This window comes from Capricornis sumatraensis, chromosome 4 (genome assembly GCF_032405125.1).
Source record: "Capricornis sumatraensis isolate serow.1 chromosome 4, serow.2, whole genome shotgun sequence".
Taxonomy (NCBI): domain Eukaryota; kingdom Metazoa; phylum Chordata; class Mammalia; order Artiodactyla; family Bovidae; genus Capricornis; species Capricornis sumatraensis.
This window is the reverse complement of record NC_091072.1, coordinates 75,651,836-75,668,086: the sequence shown is the minus strand read 5'-3', so window position 1 is coordinate 75,668,086 and position 16,251 is coordinate 75,651,836. Positions and strand designations below refer to the sequence as shown.

The following is a 16,251-nucleotide window of genomic DNA, read 5'->3' as shown; positions in this document are numbered from 1 at the left end:
TGCCCGACTCATTCTTTCGCTCTTGCATCCTATCTTTTCTGTTTTTGGCCTTCATGCCTCCCACACCCATGGGATATGGGCCTCAGACTTTATTCCCTGATCCATAGCTGCTGCTCGTAAGTTAGGATTAGAGGGGGAGATAGGACCCAGCGGACAGCCCCCAGAGGCCCTGTCAGCCTGGCTACCCTTGTCTTAAGGCTCTAGTGTATGACCTACAGAGCATGCTCCACAAGACCCTGCCCCACCTCACTGTCATCACTAATAAACACCATGCGCAGACCCTTGGGCTCCTGTTCTGTCTGCTGGCTCAGGTAGCCAAGGTCCTTACTGCATGGCCCAAGTCTGGAGGAGGTGAATACGTATCCTCGATGTGCTCTCTCAAAGACCGAGTGGGAAGGGGAAAGGACAGAGCTGGAGGAGGCACTAGACTCCCGGGCGCCCCTTCACCCAGCCGCTCATGCCCAGGCCCTGGAGGGAGACTGTCAGCAGCACAGAAGGGACTTGTTTGGGGAGGTGGAGAAGAGGCTGAGTCACAGCCTCACACTGTCCCAGCCTCAGGCCAGAAAGGCCCTGCAGTAGCTGCAACTCGAACTCCGTGTCCTTGCCCAGCTCTTTGAGGGGTAAGGAAGAGCATGTGAATAAGAGTACAGGGGGAGGACCCAGGCCTTGCAGCCCCCTCCCCACACGGAAACTCAGCCGGGCCCAGCTCCTCTCTCCTTGCTGTCTCGGGTGCCTGTTTCCTCACCCTGCAGAGCAGCAATCTGGGAGCCACAAGCAGTGGTCCTGAAGACTCGGGGTCAAGCACATTGTTCCAGGGTGGGAGAACGGTTCTGACTGTGCTGCTCCTGCCAGAGTTTCACAGCTGCTTTCCTTCCTCACCCTTGGGTGAAGACCCCAGAAGGCTGTCCAGGCCAGAGCTACTTCTGTGAAGCCAGAGCTGAGGAGGGAAAATGCATGACGGTCCCACCGTCACTGCCTTTCCCATCTCCCCTCAAGTGGTTCCTAGAGACTTAAGGCTAACAGCCTAGACCCAAGGATCTTTCTCAGATGTGATTTTCCTTCATTTCCCAAGTCAACCCACCGTGCCCAGTGCTGTCCTTCCGTCTCCTGTGGTACTAGGGAGGGCCTGGGAGAGGAGTTTAGCCAGAACTAGACACAGCCTTCATATTCGTGTATTTATTCTCAGAACATACAAACTCATCTTCTCAGAGAATAGAAAACAGAAATTTCACTGACTTCAAGATGGACTCAGCCAGCTCACCTTGTCCCCTCATCTGCTATAAAAATTCCCGGGGTGAGGGACGCCTCAAGTGCACAACACCCCTTGGTACAGGGGCCGTGCACAACTCTAAACAAGGCTCTCGACTTGTTTTATAATCCAAAAGGGCAAACAGCTGTCAAAATGACGATAAGAGTCCAAGGTCCATAATCCTCAGTACCCGATTCCCTGGGTCATCTAGGGCAACGATGGTGCCGTGGCTTAGGCAGTCAAGTCTGTGCCAAAGAAGTCCCAGCCCAGCAGCCAGGTTTTTGTTCAGTCTGGGAGGCGATGCCAATTGGCTCCCCCTTTAACTGGCAAGAACTGATGGCCCGATGCAATCCCAAAGCCTGCCTGAGGGGCAGAGCTGGGCCAAATCCCTGGTAGTTTGTTCTGCCTGCCTCCTAGAGCAGCTTCCTCCCCTTTGACAGACCTGCACTCAGGCCTTCAGCCCTGAGGGCCTGGGCCAGGGAGTCTGACTGCTTCCTAAGCCCCTGGAGGAGTGAGGGCCTGGGAAGAGATGTGAGGCTCCTGAGGAACAGGCTCCAGAGCGTGGCCTTGAACCCTGGGGCGAGTGCTGTGTCAGGCAAAGATGGTCTCTTCCCGGCGCTTCTTGGTGAGGATGGTGCCTGGTTTGTGCTGGGCATCAGGGTGGTTGGCTAGCTCTGGGGGGCAGGAGGACACCGGGCTCTCCAGAATGGCTTGCTTCAGCTCATAGAACACAGCAGAGTCCTCTTTGGTGAGGAAGGTGATGGCCACACCACTCTTGCCTGCTCGTCCCGTGCGGCCAATGCGGTGGATGTAATCTGGGGAGGGGGAGAAATGTCAGGGCACCAGGCCAGATGCCCTGGTGGGCAGTGTCTGAAGCCTCCACTTCTAAAGGCACCCTCTTCCCTGCCACACCTCCAAGGGCAGTAAACGCAGCTTGTGCTGCCTGAACCTGCAGGGCCCACGGTGCTCTCCCCAGCAGCACTGCTGATGGAGGTCACCCTATCACACTTGGACAGTGTGGCCCAGCTCCACTCTTCACACCCAGAGGACAGAGTGCTGTCCCAGGCGCTGAGGGACAGGAGCTCTCCTCACAGGAAGAAGCAACTCCAAGCTCGAGGCTGAGAGAGCTGAGAGCAGCGGCCCCCTCGGTGGAGATATTCGAGAAGAACCAGGCAGGGACTCACCCTTTACCTGGAGTGAAGCTGCTTTCCCCCGCACTCACCCTCAATGTTCTTGGCCATGTCATAGTTGACGACCATAGATACATCTTGGATGTCGATACCACGACCCGCCACATCTGTAGCCACCAAAATATCCTTGGCCCCAGCCTTGAGGTTGGACAGTGCAAACTCTCGCTGCTCCTGGCCTTTTCCACCGTGCAGCGTACAAGCGTTGTACTGTTGGAAGAATGGTGAGGTGAAGAAAGAGCAATGGGATCACAGAGAGACTCAGAAGGCAGGAGGGTAGACAGGGAGGGAGGGCTGCAGAGAGGAGAGGGAGAAGGAAGGGGAAGGAGGCGGGAGAACAAGGGCAAGTGAAGTATGAAGGGAGCAGATGAGCTGAGGAAAGGGATGGAAGAGACGGGGGGTGCGGCAGACAGACAGGACAAGGTTAAGGGCAGGGCAATCGGGGTGAGATGTGGAGTCAAAACAGATGACAAGTAGTGGAAGAGAGAATGAGGGCAAGATGAGGATGGAAAGCAGGGACCGAGAAATTCAAGGCCGTTTCAGTGTTGAGTGGAGAGGACACACCCTTCCCCTCAAACACCAGATTCAGGAGTAAAGGTCGCTGATCACTAACATCTGCCTCCTGACCACGCCATCCCCTCTCCTCAAAATACTTGGTAACAGAACACTCCAACCCACTCCACTCCACACGCTCAGATCCTGCCAGGACGTGTGTCTCCCTGGCCCCAGCCCACCTGGAGGAAAAGCCGAGGCAGCTGTGGCTGGCACTGCTGGAATGGACAGGGAGTCACAGCAACTGACCGAGTCCCCTTTATCCCCATCTACCACCCCTCTCCCTCTGACCCTGACTTGTTAAATACTGTAAAGGTTCAAGAATGGGTCGGAATTGAAAGCAGGAGACCAGGGGGCCCGACTAGCTTCAGAAAGCAGCACCAAAGAGAAGAGGCATTGCCCTCCCCTGCCAGACACACCCCCATCTTCTCCAGGGATTTGGCCAAAACATCACAGCCCTTCTTCTGGTTGACAAAAATGATGATGGGTGGATCAAAGCCTTGCTCCAAGATTGCCAGCAGCTTTTTCCTGGAGAGAAAAGGATGAGAAAAATTACACGCATACTACCCCTCCACTCCAAGTGAAATGCCCAACCCTGATCTACAAACACCAATTCCAGAATCTCCAGTGCCCATGGAATTCTGAACAAAAAAACAGAAACTCTTCAACATGGTAGAACAATCACCCTCCAGCCACCACTGGCACTAAAGAGTCCCTTCTCCCTTCTGTTTCCTGACTCAGGTGCCCCCATACCTCTTTTCGGACTCTGACATGAGGAAGACTTTCTGTTCCACACGTTCATGGGGCTTGCCTGCAGAACCAATGTACACCACAGCAGGTCGCCGAAGATAGCTCCGGGCCAGTCGCTCTACCGCTGGGGGCATGGTGGCCGTGAACATGACTGTCTGTGAAAACAAGAGGTCTAGCCCTGAGCGCAGGCAGACACACCACACATGCCACCATCAGCACAAGCAGCACACCCCAAACTAAAGAACAGAAAATGAGCCTGGACAGGAAACAGTGTTTCAGAAAACTGCCCCTTGCCTTCCCACTTCTTTCCTCAGTGGCTACTCAGCAGAGTACTTTCTACCTTATGATAGAAGGAAGGGCTGAGTCATCTGCCAGAACCCGTGGCGGCGGCAGCATGACTCTCAAGAATCATCTTTCCAGGCTAAGAGGCTACACTGCTAGCACTGTGAGAGGACCGTACGCAGCCATGCCTCACCATTCTGGAAACAGGTACTCTGGCCCACCAAGGGCAAGAAGGGCCCTGGAGCAGGTCTGGCAACTTGCCCAACTTCTCCCGGCCTGGGGAAGCAGCCTTACTTGGCGGTACTTGTGTTTTCCTGACTCAAAGTTGGCCAGCATCTTCTCAGGGTCCTCAGCCTCATCTGTGTCCGGCTTCTGATTGCTGACAGGCATGTGCTCCAGGATCTTCTGGACATCTGGCTCAAAGCCCATGTCAATCATCCTGTCTGCCTCGTCCAGAACCACATAGGTGCAGCGGCTCAGCACCAAGTAGCGGTTCTCTAGCACGTCGATCAGACGTCCCGGGGTAGCGATCACTATCTGGGGGGCACAGGGGAGTCACGTGTGGCCCAGCAGATACCCTTTCCTTCCCCTCCTGTCAACTATCCACCTACTTGGGCAACAGATCCCCAGTGCTAAGAAACTTGGCCCCCAAACTCTATTTAGGTTTGGGAGTGAAAATTCCAGAGAACTGGCATGAAATCACTTGGATTATTTTTTCTCAGGAGTGAATGGGGTCTCTGGGTAAGGTCCAGGGGTTAGACCGAAGAGGCAACATCAACAGGAACTTCCTTAGATGGAAGAGAGACTAAGTGATATGGTGGAGGGGGTTGGATAGAAGGATTAGGAAGCCTGCAGAAGACTCAATTCCTCCAGCAGACCTCTTGTAAAAAGCTCTCCTTCTACCCTGAGAAGAATGCAAAGCAAAATCAATGACGCAGTCTGGCAGAGTGATTAAGAGCACAGCCTTCAGACATGAATCTCAGTTCTGCCCATCACCAGCTGTGACTCTGAGCAAGTTATTAACTTGATCCTCAGCTTCATCTGTAAAATGGAAGTACCATTATCCATTCTCCTAAGGTGGTTGTGACAATGATGTGCAAAGTACAATCCCTGGTGCCTAAGTCCTCCATAAATAACAGCACGTATCTATAAGCCAGCCCCCTTTTCATTTACTGTACATCTATGGCAGAACTAGAAACACTTCCATCCCAAACGGCGGGCTTGCTGCTGGCTAGGTGAACCAACCTCACAGCCCATGCGCAGCCTGAAGCCCTGGTCTTCTCTGGAGATGCCGCCAATAACAGCCACAGTGCGGATGCCCAGCGGCTTCCCAAACTTGATGGTCTCTTCCTCAATCTGCTGAGCCAGCTCACGAGTGGGGGCCAGGATGATAGCGTAAGGGCCCTGGTCGGACTCTTCGATCCTGTGGTAAATGGGGCAGCCCGCAGTTTCATGAGCTTTGGTTCTCATCCAACCACAAACAGGAGCAAGATAAAGTCACTCTTAAGGGCAGCTATGAGAATGGGGAGGGTGGTGGGAAAAGAATGCAACAAATGCTCTTAAAAATCAGACTCCAGGACAGCCAAGCACTCCAAGGAGTGATCTGTACCAGCAATAAAATAACCATATGCTTCTTTGATATCATGATCCAATTATTCCCTAATATCTGACCCAGGCTAACTAAAGAAGGGCCCTTCTGATTACAGACTTAAAAAAGAAGACCAAATGCTCATTTGCCATTTTCACCCTTCCCAACCAGAGGAGCCAATGCTGGCTGCTCTCACCTGTCAATTTTGGGGAGAGTGGTAATCCAGACCAGCAACGGGATAAGGAAGGCTGCTGTCTTGCCACTGCCAGTCTCAGCCACGCCAATGATGTCACGATTCTGTAGCCCAATGGGGATTGCCTGGCGCTGGATAGGTGTCGGCTCCTGCAGTGACCCAGAGATAGCAGTGGGTACAGACAACGGGTACAGAATTATGCAACCTGGACTACTGCTGCCAGGCTGGGCACAATGGGAAGAAACCAAGCACAGTGAAAAGGTATGGGACCCGAGAAGAAACACAATCAACAAACAATACTTCAGAAACTGACAACAACATCACCTTGGTGCCCACTGGCAGAGGAGGCACCAAACAGTCAAGGAACAAAGTCTTCTGTTCGCAAATTAAGCATGTGCCCCTGGAATCTGGCAGCGTGTCGGACCTCGGGCAGTCTGCGCGTCTCACCTTGTAGCCACACTTGTCGATGACCTCCAAGATGTGTGGCGGCAGAGAGGAGTCTTTCCAGGACCGGACGGGGTTGGGGATCTTGCCGCCTTTGGTGGTGATGCTGTAGTCCTCGCGGAAGATCCGCCAGTCCCTGTCCGTCATCTCATCCAGCTTTTTCTGGGACCAATGCCGATCATCCCAGCGTTGCTTGGCTTCCTTCTTTCGAAGTTTGCGGAGTCTCGCCCTGGAGCAGGACACGGGGAATACATGGGGTCCATATCCTCCATCTCCTTCCTGTAGACTCGGCTGTGCCCCCGAACCCATAGCCCTGACCACTCACTCCTCTTGCTCCTTTTCTTCCAGCGTCCGCCTCTTCTCCATTAGGTCTCCATAGAAACGCGACTGCTCTCGTTTCTGCTGCTTCAGGTCAATGCCTGCAATGAAGCCTCGCCCCAACAACTGTACCTGGTGCCGTTCTTTGTACCTGGGATTGGGACAGAGAAAGAGGAAAAGAGAAGAAGCTGCTAAGCACAAGGCTGAAGGTGTACCAGTTCCCCTTTCGGTCAGAGTCTTTTCCCACCCAGAGGGCTATTGACTATTGTTTTACCCATCTCCCCATCCCAGCCTATCTCACTCCTATCTCTGTAGTCACTGATTCTCTCTAGCAACTGCCTAGTTTAAAAGACCTAGCACTGAGGCATGAAACCACTCACAAGGGGTTGTAGTCAATGGAAGTGTCCTCAGACGCATCCCACTCAAAGACAAACTTGCGGTCGTTGAGATGCCTTGTCCGGCGCCGCTTCTTGATGCCACCGAGGTAACGCTCCTGCCCAGAGACAAAACACAAAGCCCTTCAAGCAGGAGGCCCAAACCTCACATACAGAGATCAGAACAGCCACACAGCTAAACCTCATTTGTGTGTGTGGAGGGTGGGGCCCAAACCTTAATGGCGTGCAGCTCCTTGCTCTTATCCTTCTCCTCCCGGATCTTCTGCCGCCCTTCCTCATCCTCATTCCCGTTGGTCTCCCTCTCCATCCTCTCCCTGCGCTCCCGACGTTCCCGTTCCTGAGGGTCTTCTGCAGACCAAAGAGAACAAAGCTGCAGAAGAACTCAGTGGAAGAAAAAGAAGGCATGGAGATCATCCAAACAACAGACACCAAACGAGTAAAAAGGAAGGGGGGACATTTATGATACAAGGGGAATGAAGACCTAACAGAAAGAGATGTTTCTCATGAACGTGCCCCAGCCACCCTCCTCCAAACTCAAACAGGTCTCAAGCCCTTCTGAGTGACACCACAATCCTGTCCCACCCTTTCCTACCCCCATCGAGGGCCACGGGGTAAGAAAACGAACCCAACATTTTCCTGCCCAAGTCCTGGAACTGCTTCCTTTTCTTCCTCTCTTCTTCAAGCATCCTCTGCCGTTCCTCCACCTCCTGCTGTCGTCGCTTCAGGGCTTCAGCCTCTCGTTCTGCTTTGGAGAGGAACTTGGGCTACAAAATAGATTACAACTGTTAACAAGGATCTGGGGACAGGGTAGACTCACATCACTGATGGTGAGATGGCAAAGGGCCCAGAAATACCTGTTCAGGCATTAAATGTGTAAGGAAAATACAAACAGGCCTGGGACCTTGTTAAAGGCTAAACTATGTCTCCCTCAAAATCTGGATGTTGAAGCCCTTAACTCCCATCCCTCTGAGTAGACTGTATGTAGAGAGGTGATTAAGGTAAAATGAGGCTCCAAAGATAGGCCCTACACAGATCTAACTGTATCTTTATAAGAACACTTGGACCCACAGAGACACCAGGGGCCTGTACACAGAGGGAAGGGCCTGTGAAGATGGAAAACCCACCCACCTAAAAGTCAGGGAGGGAAGCCTCAGAAGAAACAACCCCATTTGATCTTGCATTTCTAACGTCCAAAACTGTAAGAAGGTAAATTTCTGTTCTTTAAGTCACTCAGTCCGTATGTTCTGTCGTGGCAATCCTAGGCAACTAATACAGACCCTCAAGCTCTTACCTTGGCCTCGGCTTCCTCCTCAGCCTTTTTCTTGGCCAGAAGTTCCTCCAGGGATAATGGCTGGGCCTGAAGATAAAACACAGGACTTCAGTCCATAGAGGCTCTCTCCCTCTGAAGAACAACAAAGTCAGGCTTAAACTGAAGAGGATGGTAAGGGAAAAAAAAAATTCTTCCTCTTTTTACCTTAGGCTTCTTATCACCATGTTCATCCTCTTCATCCTTTCTAGAGTCTCTATCTTTCCGAGATTTAAACTCTTTTCCTCGGCCAGGAGATAAACTTTAAGGCAAATGAACAGGGGAACAGTCCACGTCACTTTTTTTTGGCTACGCTGTGAAGCATGTGAGATCTCAGTTCCCCAACCAGGGGTCCACTGCAGTGGAAGTGAGGAGTCTTACCCACTGGACCACCAGAGAACTCCCCATATCACTGTTACTCTAGCCCCTGGATGAGATTCAGCCTGAGCCCCCGAAAGACAATGGAAGTTTTCCCATGACTCAACAAGACTTGCCCACGGTCATCCAACAAGTCCTGAAGTTCCTTTGGCAGGCCTGGTCACTCTGCCTGCTCTGAAACCAATGATGGCCCTGTCTTGGGCCCATGATACCTGAACCTCCTTTTCTGAGACTAATCTCCTCTGGGATGTGGGTCTTAACTACTGATATCAAAAATATTTCCTCCAAACATTAGTCACAAAAAACAATCAAATATTACCATTTGTAGCAACATGGATGGACACAGATTATCATACCGAGTAAAGTAAGTCAGACAGAGAAAGACAAATATGAGATAATATCACTTATACATGGAATTGCAAAAATAATCAAATGAATTATTTACAAAACAGAAACAGACTCACAGACACAGACAGCAAACTTATGGTTACCAAAGGGGAAAGTGGGCAGGGAGGGCTAAATTAGGAGTATGGGATTAGTAGAAACACACTACTATATATAAAATAAACAACAGGATTTACTTTGTAGCACAGGGAACTACATTCAATATTTCATAGTAACTTATAATGGAAAAGAATTGGAAAAAAATATATATGTGTAACTGAAATCACTTCACTGTACAGCTGAAACTAACCCAATATTGTAAATCAACTATATTTCAATTAAAAAAAAATTCCTCCAAATAGCAAATGCACATCAGAAGGAAAAAAAAAAAAGACCTGCCTTACTTTGTAATGCACAATGAATTCAGCCAACATGGCCACCACCCACACCCTTCCCAGATACTGCTATATATTCCCTTGCTCACTTCTCCTTCCCATCAGTCCCAGCAATCTTTTCCCCATATCTGCTATAAGCATAATAAACAAGAGATCTCAAATAACCACAGTGTTTGTTATGAGGATTCTATCTTTCGCCCTGAATTCTAACCTACATATTCAGGGCCTAATAAAAACTTTGTATAGAAAGTTTCCAGAACAAAGAGATCAAGATATTGGCACATTAAGCTAACCCAACAAGTACATGTTGTATATTCTGGGTAGGAAACTGAATGGTCTGATGGAGCTATAGGAATGTTCTGTTGGCTGGTAACCTTTTCAAACTAATTTCAAAATTCTAAGAACAAGCGGACCCTCAAGGGGCTGTGACTTCACTAACTGGTTATACATTCTGAAGAAGATGTGTGCCTTCTAAAAGACAGCTCTGCAATAACTACCAACAGGATTCACTGTGGAAAATTCACTTTCCCGTGAAGCTGGGCGAGCTGAGATGCAGAGAGGAAGCAGTGAGGGCGTTGCCCTAAAGCCCACTCCAACCAGTCAGGCACCTGGATCGCTTGCGGTCCTTGTCCCTTCGGTGCCCATCCTTATCCCGGTCTCGGTCCTTCTTATTCCGATCTCGTTCCTTATCTCGCTCTCGCTCTTTGTGCCGGCGATCTCTGAAGACAGAGCAATTAAGAAATCATGTGATATTTCCTGTGGACCTGCACTGCAGCCCTAAGAAGGTTCCCATGCTCTTTTCTTCCCAAAGTAATATTTTACAAATTAGAAAATGTGTTTCCCAAGAAATTATGAGGGAATTCTATTAATAAGGTCTTAGAACTCCAAGCTGCACTGCTAAGTACTAATGACAATGATAGGCCATGGACTGTGTGAACAGATGAACTATCTTCCTCAATCGCTGGGAACTTCATCTTACAAGTTTCCTCTTTACCTGTAAGAGCTACTGGGTCCCCAGATGTAGAGAAACCTATGACAGACTCATGTCCCAATATGGAGGCATCAGAGGAACCAAGGATAAAGGAGTCTGAAATGTACACTCCCTTTCCAGGTAACACACAGCAAGTTACTTTACCTTTCTGTAGACTTGGATCGGGAACGGGAGCGAGAACGGCTGACTCCTCTACGCCGATCCCTTGAACGATGCCGTTTCCTGTCTTTAGATGGGGAAGACTTCCGGTCTCGGTCTCTATCGCGGTCTCTGTCAGGAGTCCGAGATCGCTTCCTCTCCTCCTTGGAAGGTGATGCATCACGGTCCTTCTTATCAGCCAGCTCTCCTGCCATCTATCGTGCATAAGACGAGTATTTATTATGTACTGGGTACTTTTCTGAACTTTTTTTTTCTTTTCTGAACTTTTTACAAACAATTTACTTAATCTCAAAACAATCCTCTGAAGTAGATATAGTGGTGTGCCTGCTTTATGGATAAAGAAACTGAAGCTCAGATATATAAAGTAACTTGCCTAAGGATACCTGGGTGTTAAGTGTCAGAGTTTCAGGCAGTCTGGCTCCAGAGGCCCATTCTTATTTATTAATACTCTCTCTCTGGGATTCCTTTTTGTATATATTCATTTCCAAAAGTGTACAATAAGCATACCTAATTTTTATAATTAAACTGCAAGAATATTAAAAGAAATTTACCAAATGAATAGTATACTAGCTATCTCTAGAAATATCTTGTATTGCTCATCTTTGGAATCTACTGTATCTGCCAGCCCACCAGGATCAATAAACTACATCTAAGAGAGATAAGTTATCTTGGGCACATAACGAAAACTCAAAAGAAAAAAAAAAGAAAACTCAAAAGAGAAAAAAGGAGTTTAATTTTGAGATGTGGGATTATGATCAGCACCTCAAGGAAAACCTAAGTTCAAATAGAAGAGAAACTCACTTTTACACAGATTAAAAGAAATGTACTTCTAGTTATGCAATGGCAAAAACTTGGGTGACAGGTACATAGGACCTCCATGCACTTTTGTTTTAAAATTTCCTGTGAATCTATGTCTTTTGGAAACAGTGAGAGACTTTATTTTTTGGGCTCCAAAATCACTGCAGATGGTGACTGCAGCCATGAAATTAAAAGATGCTTGCTCCTTGGAAGAAAAGCTATGATAAACCTAGACAGCATATTAAAAAGCAGAGACATTACTTTGACAACAAAGGTCCATCTAGTCAAAGCTATGGTTTTTCCAGTAGTCACGTATGGATGTGAGAGTTGAACTATAAAGAAAGCTGAGCACTGAAGAATTGATCCTTTTGAGCTGCGGTGTTGGAAAAGACTCCTGAGGGCCCCTTAGACTACAAGGAGATCAAACCAATCCATCCTAAAGGAAATCAGTCCTGAATATTCATTGGAAGGACTGATGCTGAAGCTGAAACTCCAATACTTTGGCCACCTGATTCGAACTGACTCATCTGAAAAGACCTTGATGCTGGGAAAAATAGAAGGCGGGCAGAGAAGGGGATGACAGAGGATGAGATGGTTGGATGGCATCACCGACTCAATGGACATTAGTTTGAGCAAGCTCTGGGAGTTGGTGATGGACAGGGAAGCCTGGTGTGCTGCAGTCCATGGGGTCACAAAGAGTCCGACACGACTGAGCAACTGAACTGAACTGTGAATCTATGATTATTTTACAATTAAAAATAAGGGAGGAAGGGATGGAGTAGAGCAAGGAGGGAGGAAGGGAGGAAGAAGTGTACTAAAAACTAGAGATCACAGACGTTCTGACATTCCGTACCCAGATTTTCACAGCCTTGATTATGATCCAGTCCCACAAAAAGTTTGAGCAGGAATTGTTCTGTCCCCATCCTGCCTGGGGGATACTGAACACCATACCATACTGTCAACTGCCCTTCAGACTACAAAATCTATTTCAGCGAGGTGCTAAATTCAGACAGCAAGTCTGAATCTGCCTCTATTCTACCATCACCATCATCATTCCTAAGCCTCAGAATATATTTCTCAAAACTTACTTTATCTCCAAATGGTTCCCATGCAATAACAGTTCCCTAACCTACAGCTTACAATCCCCCTTTCCCATGTAATTCCTGTCATGTATCTTTAAGAAGGGAGAGGGTAAAGAAAAGAAAAATGAACAAGTAGCACTTTAAAAAAGTTGGAGACAATCTATTTTACCTCAGAATTGCCAGTACATCATGCATAGACCATGGACATTACACTTATGTCTCTTTCACTTATAGCCCTAAGAAAACAATCAGAGGAAAGGCAATCCTGGACATCACCATTATTTCAACAAATACTCACTGAGTACCTGAGAGGCGCCAGAAACTGTTCCAGTACTAGAGATACAGCAGTAAGCAAAACAAAGCCTCTGAACTCTTACTGCTTAAATTCCAGTGAAGCAGACAGCAGTTAGGCAGAAAATAAGAGAATTTCAAACAGTATAAGTGCTAATGAAGAGAACAAAGCAGGGTGTCTGATGGGGAGCAGCATGAACAAGAGGGCTCTGGAAAGACTTTTTTAAATGACATGTAAGCTGAGACTTGAATGATGAGAAATAGATAGTCCATAAAAATCAAGGAAAAGAATTTATTGTGTAGAAAGAACAGCAAGACACTGAGGCAAGAGCTAGCTTAGCATGTTTGCTAACTAAAAATAGGCACGTGTGGAATTCCCTGGTGGTCCAATAGTTAGGCCCTCACAATGCCAGGGCCAGGTTCAATCCTTGGTCAGGAAACTAATATCCTGCAAGCTATGCAGCACTGCCAAAAAAAAATACTCATGTGGTCAGGAGTGGCAGAGACCAAGGGGAAAACTGGCTCAAGATGCGCTCAAGGAGGTAGGCAGGAGTCAGATCATGGAAACATGTTTTAGGGCAGGCTAGAAGAACTTGGCTTTTAGTTTAACTGCAGTGGGAACCTTAGAAAGGTGTTAAACCAGAAGTAATATGGTCTTATTTTACATGTTTAAAGAATCACTTCGGTGACTTGCAAAAGGCAAAAATGGACACGGAACCACTGAGAATGCTATTATGGTAGTCCAGACAGAAGATAACAGTGGGGACCTCTCTGGTGGTTCAGTGGCCAAGACTGCACTCCCAATGCAAGGGGCCCAGGCCTGATCCTTGGTCAGGGAGCTAGATTCCACATGCCACAACTAAGAGTTTGTATGCCACAACTAAACAATTCCTTGTGTCCAACTAAGACCCGGTACACCCAAATAAATAAATAAATATTTTTTAAAAGGTAACTGGTTTGTTCTAGGAAAGTGAGAGTGGAGACGGAAAGAAGAGAGCCTCAAGGCAGATTCTGAAGACAGAGCTAACAGGACTTACTGATGAAGGGAGGAAGCAAACAGGAGACACTCAAACTCCTATATGGTCTGACCAACTTAAATGGCTCACAGCGCCATTAATGACTGCAGAAGACTGGGGAAGGAGAAGATGGAGGAAGAAATTTAATGTTTCATTTTGATCCCGGTGAATGTAAGATGTCAGTAAGAAAACCAAGTGGCGATTCCAGGAAGGCAGCTGAAAATGCAATTCTGGAACTTAGGAGAGAGTTGGAGACAGTAATGTGAGTTATCAATATACAGATGGCTTTTAAAACCATAGGACACTAAATGATTATTATCTAAGTAGGCATTCTAGTTAGGAAGAAAACAGAGGAGGATCCAGGGACTTCCCTGGTGGCCCAGTGGTTAAGAACCCACCTTTCAATGCAGGGCACACAGGTTGGATCCCTGGTCAGGAAAGTAAGATCTCACATGCTGCAGAGCAACTAAGCCCACCTGCCCCAACTAGAGAGCCCAAGCGCTGGCAGGAAAAAACCTACACCACAGCGCTGCCACCCCCTCACTACCAGAACTGCAGCTAAGACCCAACTCAGTCATAAATATTTGTTTTAAAAACAGGACCCAGGATTGAGCTCTGAAACACTGTAACGTTTAAAAGTCAGGCATAGAAGCCAGAGAAGAAAACTGGAAAGAAACAATAGCCAGTGAAAAACAAGAAAAGATAGTAAAGTATGCCATCACAGAAGCCAAAAATGTGTTTCAAGGAGGGAATGCTGATCTGTGTCAAGTGGAGAAAGACTGGAAGATAAAGGAGTCACCCTCGCCTTTGTAAAAACAGAGACGACAAGAGCTGTTTTAATGGCATGGTGGGAGTAAAAGCCTGAGTGCAATGAGTTTAGAAAAAAATGAGAAGTGCAAATAAGCAGACAGTAAACACAGGCAACTTTTATTGTAGGTTCTACTCATCACAAACCTCCGGATCTTTGAGTTCCTCAGTGCTTGCAAGACAGCACTGAGGAACTTCACTGAATGAACTTCATTTCATTCAATGAAGTATGCATTTATCAAACAACCACCATATGCAAGGCACAGTGCTAGGCACAGTGTGAGTTACAAAAGGAAATCAGCAAGATCCTGTCCACAGGAAGCTTACAAAACAATAGAGGATATGAGACACATACCAAGATGCAGGCTCAGATGAATTGCTGCACGAGTTCAAAGAAGTTTCCTTTCACTTGAAAAAGGAAATCTCGAAAGAGTGTAGAGGAACTGGCTCTTGAGTATTAAAATATAGGTAGAATTTGAAGATGTGTAATTGAGGGTTCCGGAAATAAGTCATTCCCGGCAAAAGAAATAATACAGGAGGCGCAGAGGCGGGAAAGCATGACTAGTTATGGGAGAAAAGCCAGAGTTTCAGTTTGGCTGGAGCAAGGGCTATTCCAAACATGAAAGAATAAGATCGGACTGAGGATATCACGGGTGCTGTGCGCATGGGCAAAGGTCTGACCCGTAACATCGTCCAGGGACCTGCCCTATCCCCGCCGGAGCCAACACTCCCACTGGGGCCCGCGCCCCTTCGCTCCTGCCGGATAGATCTTTCCAAGCTCGTGCCCTTTCCCTATGGTGTTCTTCCTCTCCTGGTCCCAGAGACAGGGTCGACCGCTGTGCCCTCATTCTCGCCTTCTCTGCAGGCTCGTGGAAACCGCTTCCATCGCCCGAGACTCACCACTCTTGAGCCCAAACCGCCCAACGCGGCCTCAACGTCGCCGAGTAGTCGCCATCTTTCCCGTTTCCTGGTCGCCGGGCTGCTCCCTCGGCCGCGCGGCAAGCCGGGAAGGCGAGTTCCTGGTCCCGGGCAGCGCAGGCCAACAACGCGGGGCCGAGAACTACCAATCCCCGAATGCACGGCGCGAGCGCCGGTCCCGGGACGCGGGGGCCGCTGGGCAATGTGGTTCGCCAAACATTTGAGTCTGTGGGAGGAAGAGTTTTTCATAGGTGGGCTTTCATCAGAAGGTTTTTCTCTCTGCGGGCGCAGCCCTCCTGGAATATGCTGGTTTTCCTGAAAACTGTAGTTAACGACATCATGGCCCGTGGCTTACAACGGAGTAATTTAAGGCTTTCCTTACATATGAACTCGCCTGGCGTGCTGCAATTCATGGGGTCGCAAATAGTCGAATACGACTGAGCGACTGAACTGAACTTACATATCAATAGCACGTAGTTATAACTAGCAACTGTACTAACAGCAATAAATACTTTACCATTTGTGGAAAAGTGGGTTAAAAAAAAATCTTTGAGATAGATTATTTACAGATGGACAAATGAAAATTTAAGTTACAGGAGCAGCCTAGTATTTACCAGTGAGGGTGGGACAGTTCATTGTGTGAGACTATCCCAGCTTTGGGAGAACATATTAACAACCCTGGCCCCCTCGGTAACACCGTAGTTACTGTTACAACATTTTGAACATTTTGAAATGAGCTCACACGGTGGATTGCACCTCTTGGAAAGA

At 48.1% G+C, this 16,251-nt stretch overlaps 1 protein-coding gene across 1 annotated transcript; it reads right to left on the bottom strand.

The window, feature by feature from the left end:
* Positions 1-1,233: 1,233 nt before the first annotated feature.
* DDX23 (DEAD-box helicase 23) lies at positions 1,234-15,520 on the bottom strand. The gene is made up of 17 exons (XM_068970565.1): positions 15,466-15,520; positions 10,557-10,765; positions 10,030-10,140; positions 8,433-8,526; positions 8,250-8,315; positions 7,584-7,722; positions 7,173-7,306; positions 6,944-7,056; positions 6,571-6,714; positions 6,249-6,474; positions 5,805-5,950; positions 5,266-5,443; positions 4,315-4,557; positions 3,742-3,893; positions 3,408-3,516; positions 2,472-2,646; positions 1,234-2,064 (listed from the first exon to the last, which is right to left on the bottom strand). The coding sequence occupies exons 2-17, from the start codon at positions 10,763-10,765 to the stop codon at positions 1,841-1,843; spliced, it is 2,463 nt and encodes an 820-aa protein (XP_068826666.1). The 5' UTR covers positions 15,466-15,520; the 3' UTR covers positions 1,234-1,840.
* Positions 15,521-16,251: the final 731 nt, after the last annotated feature.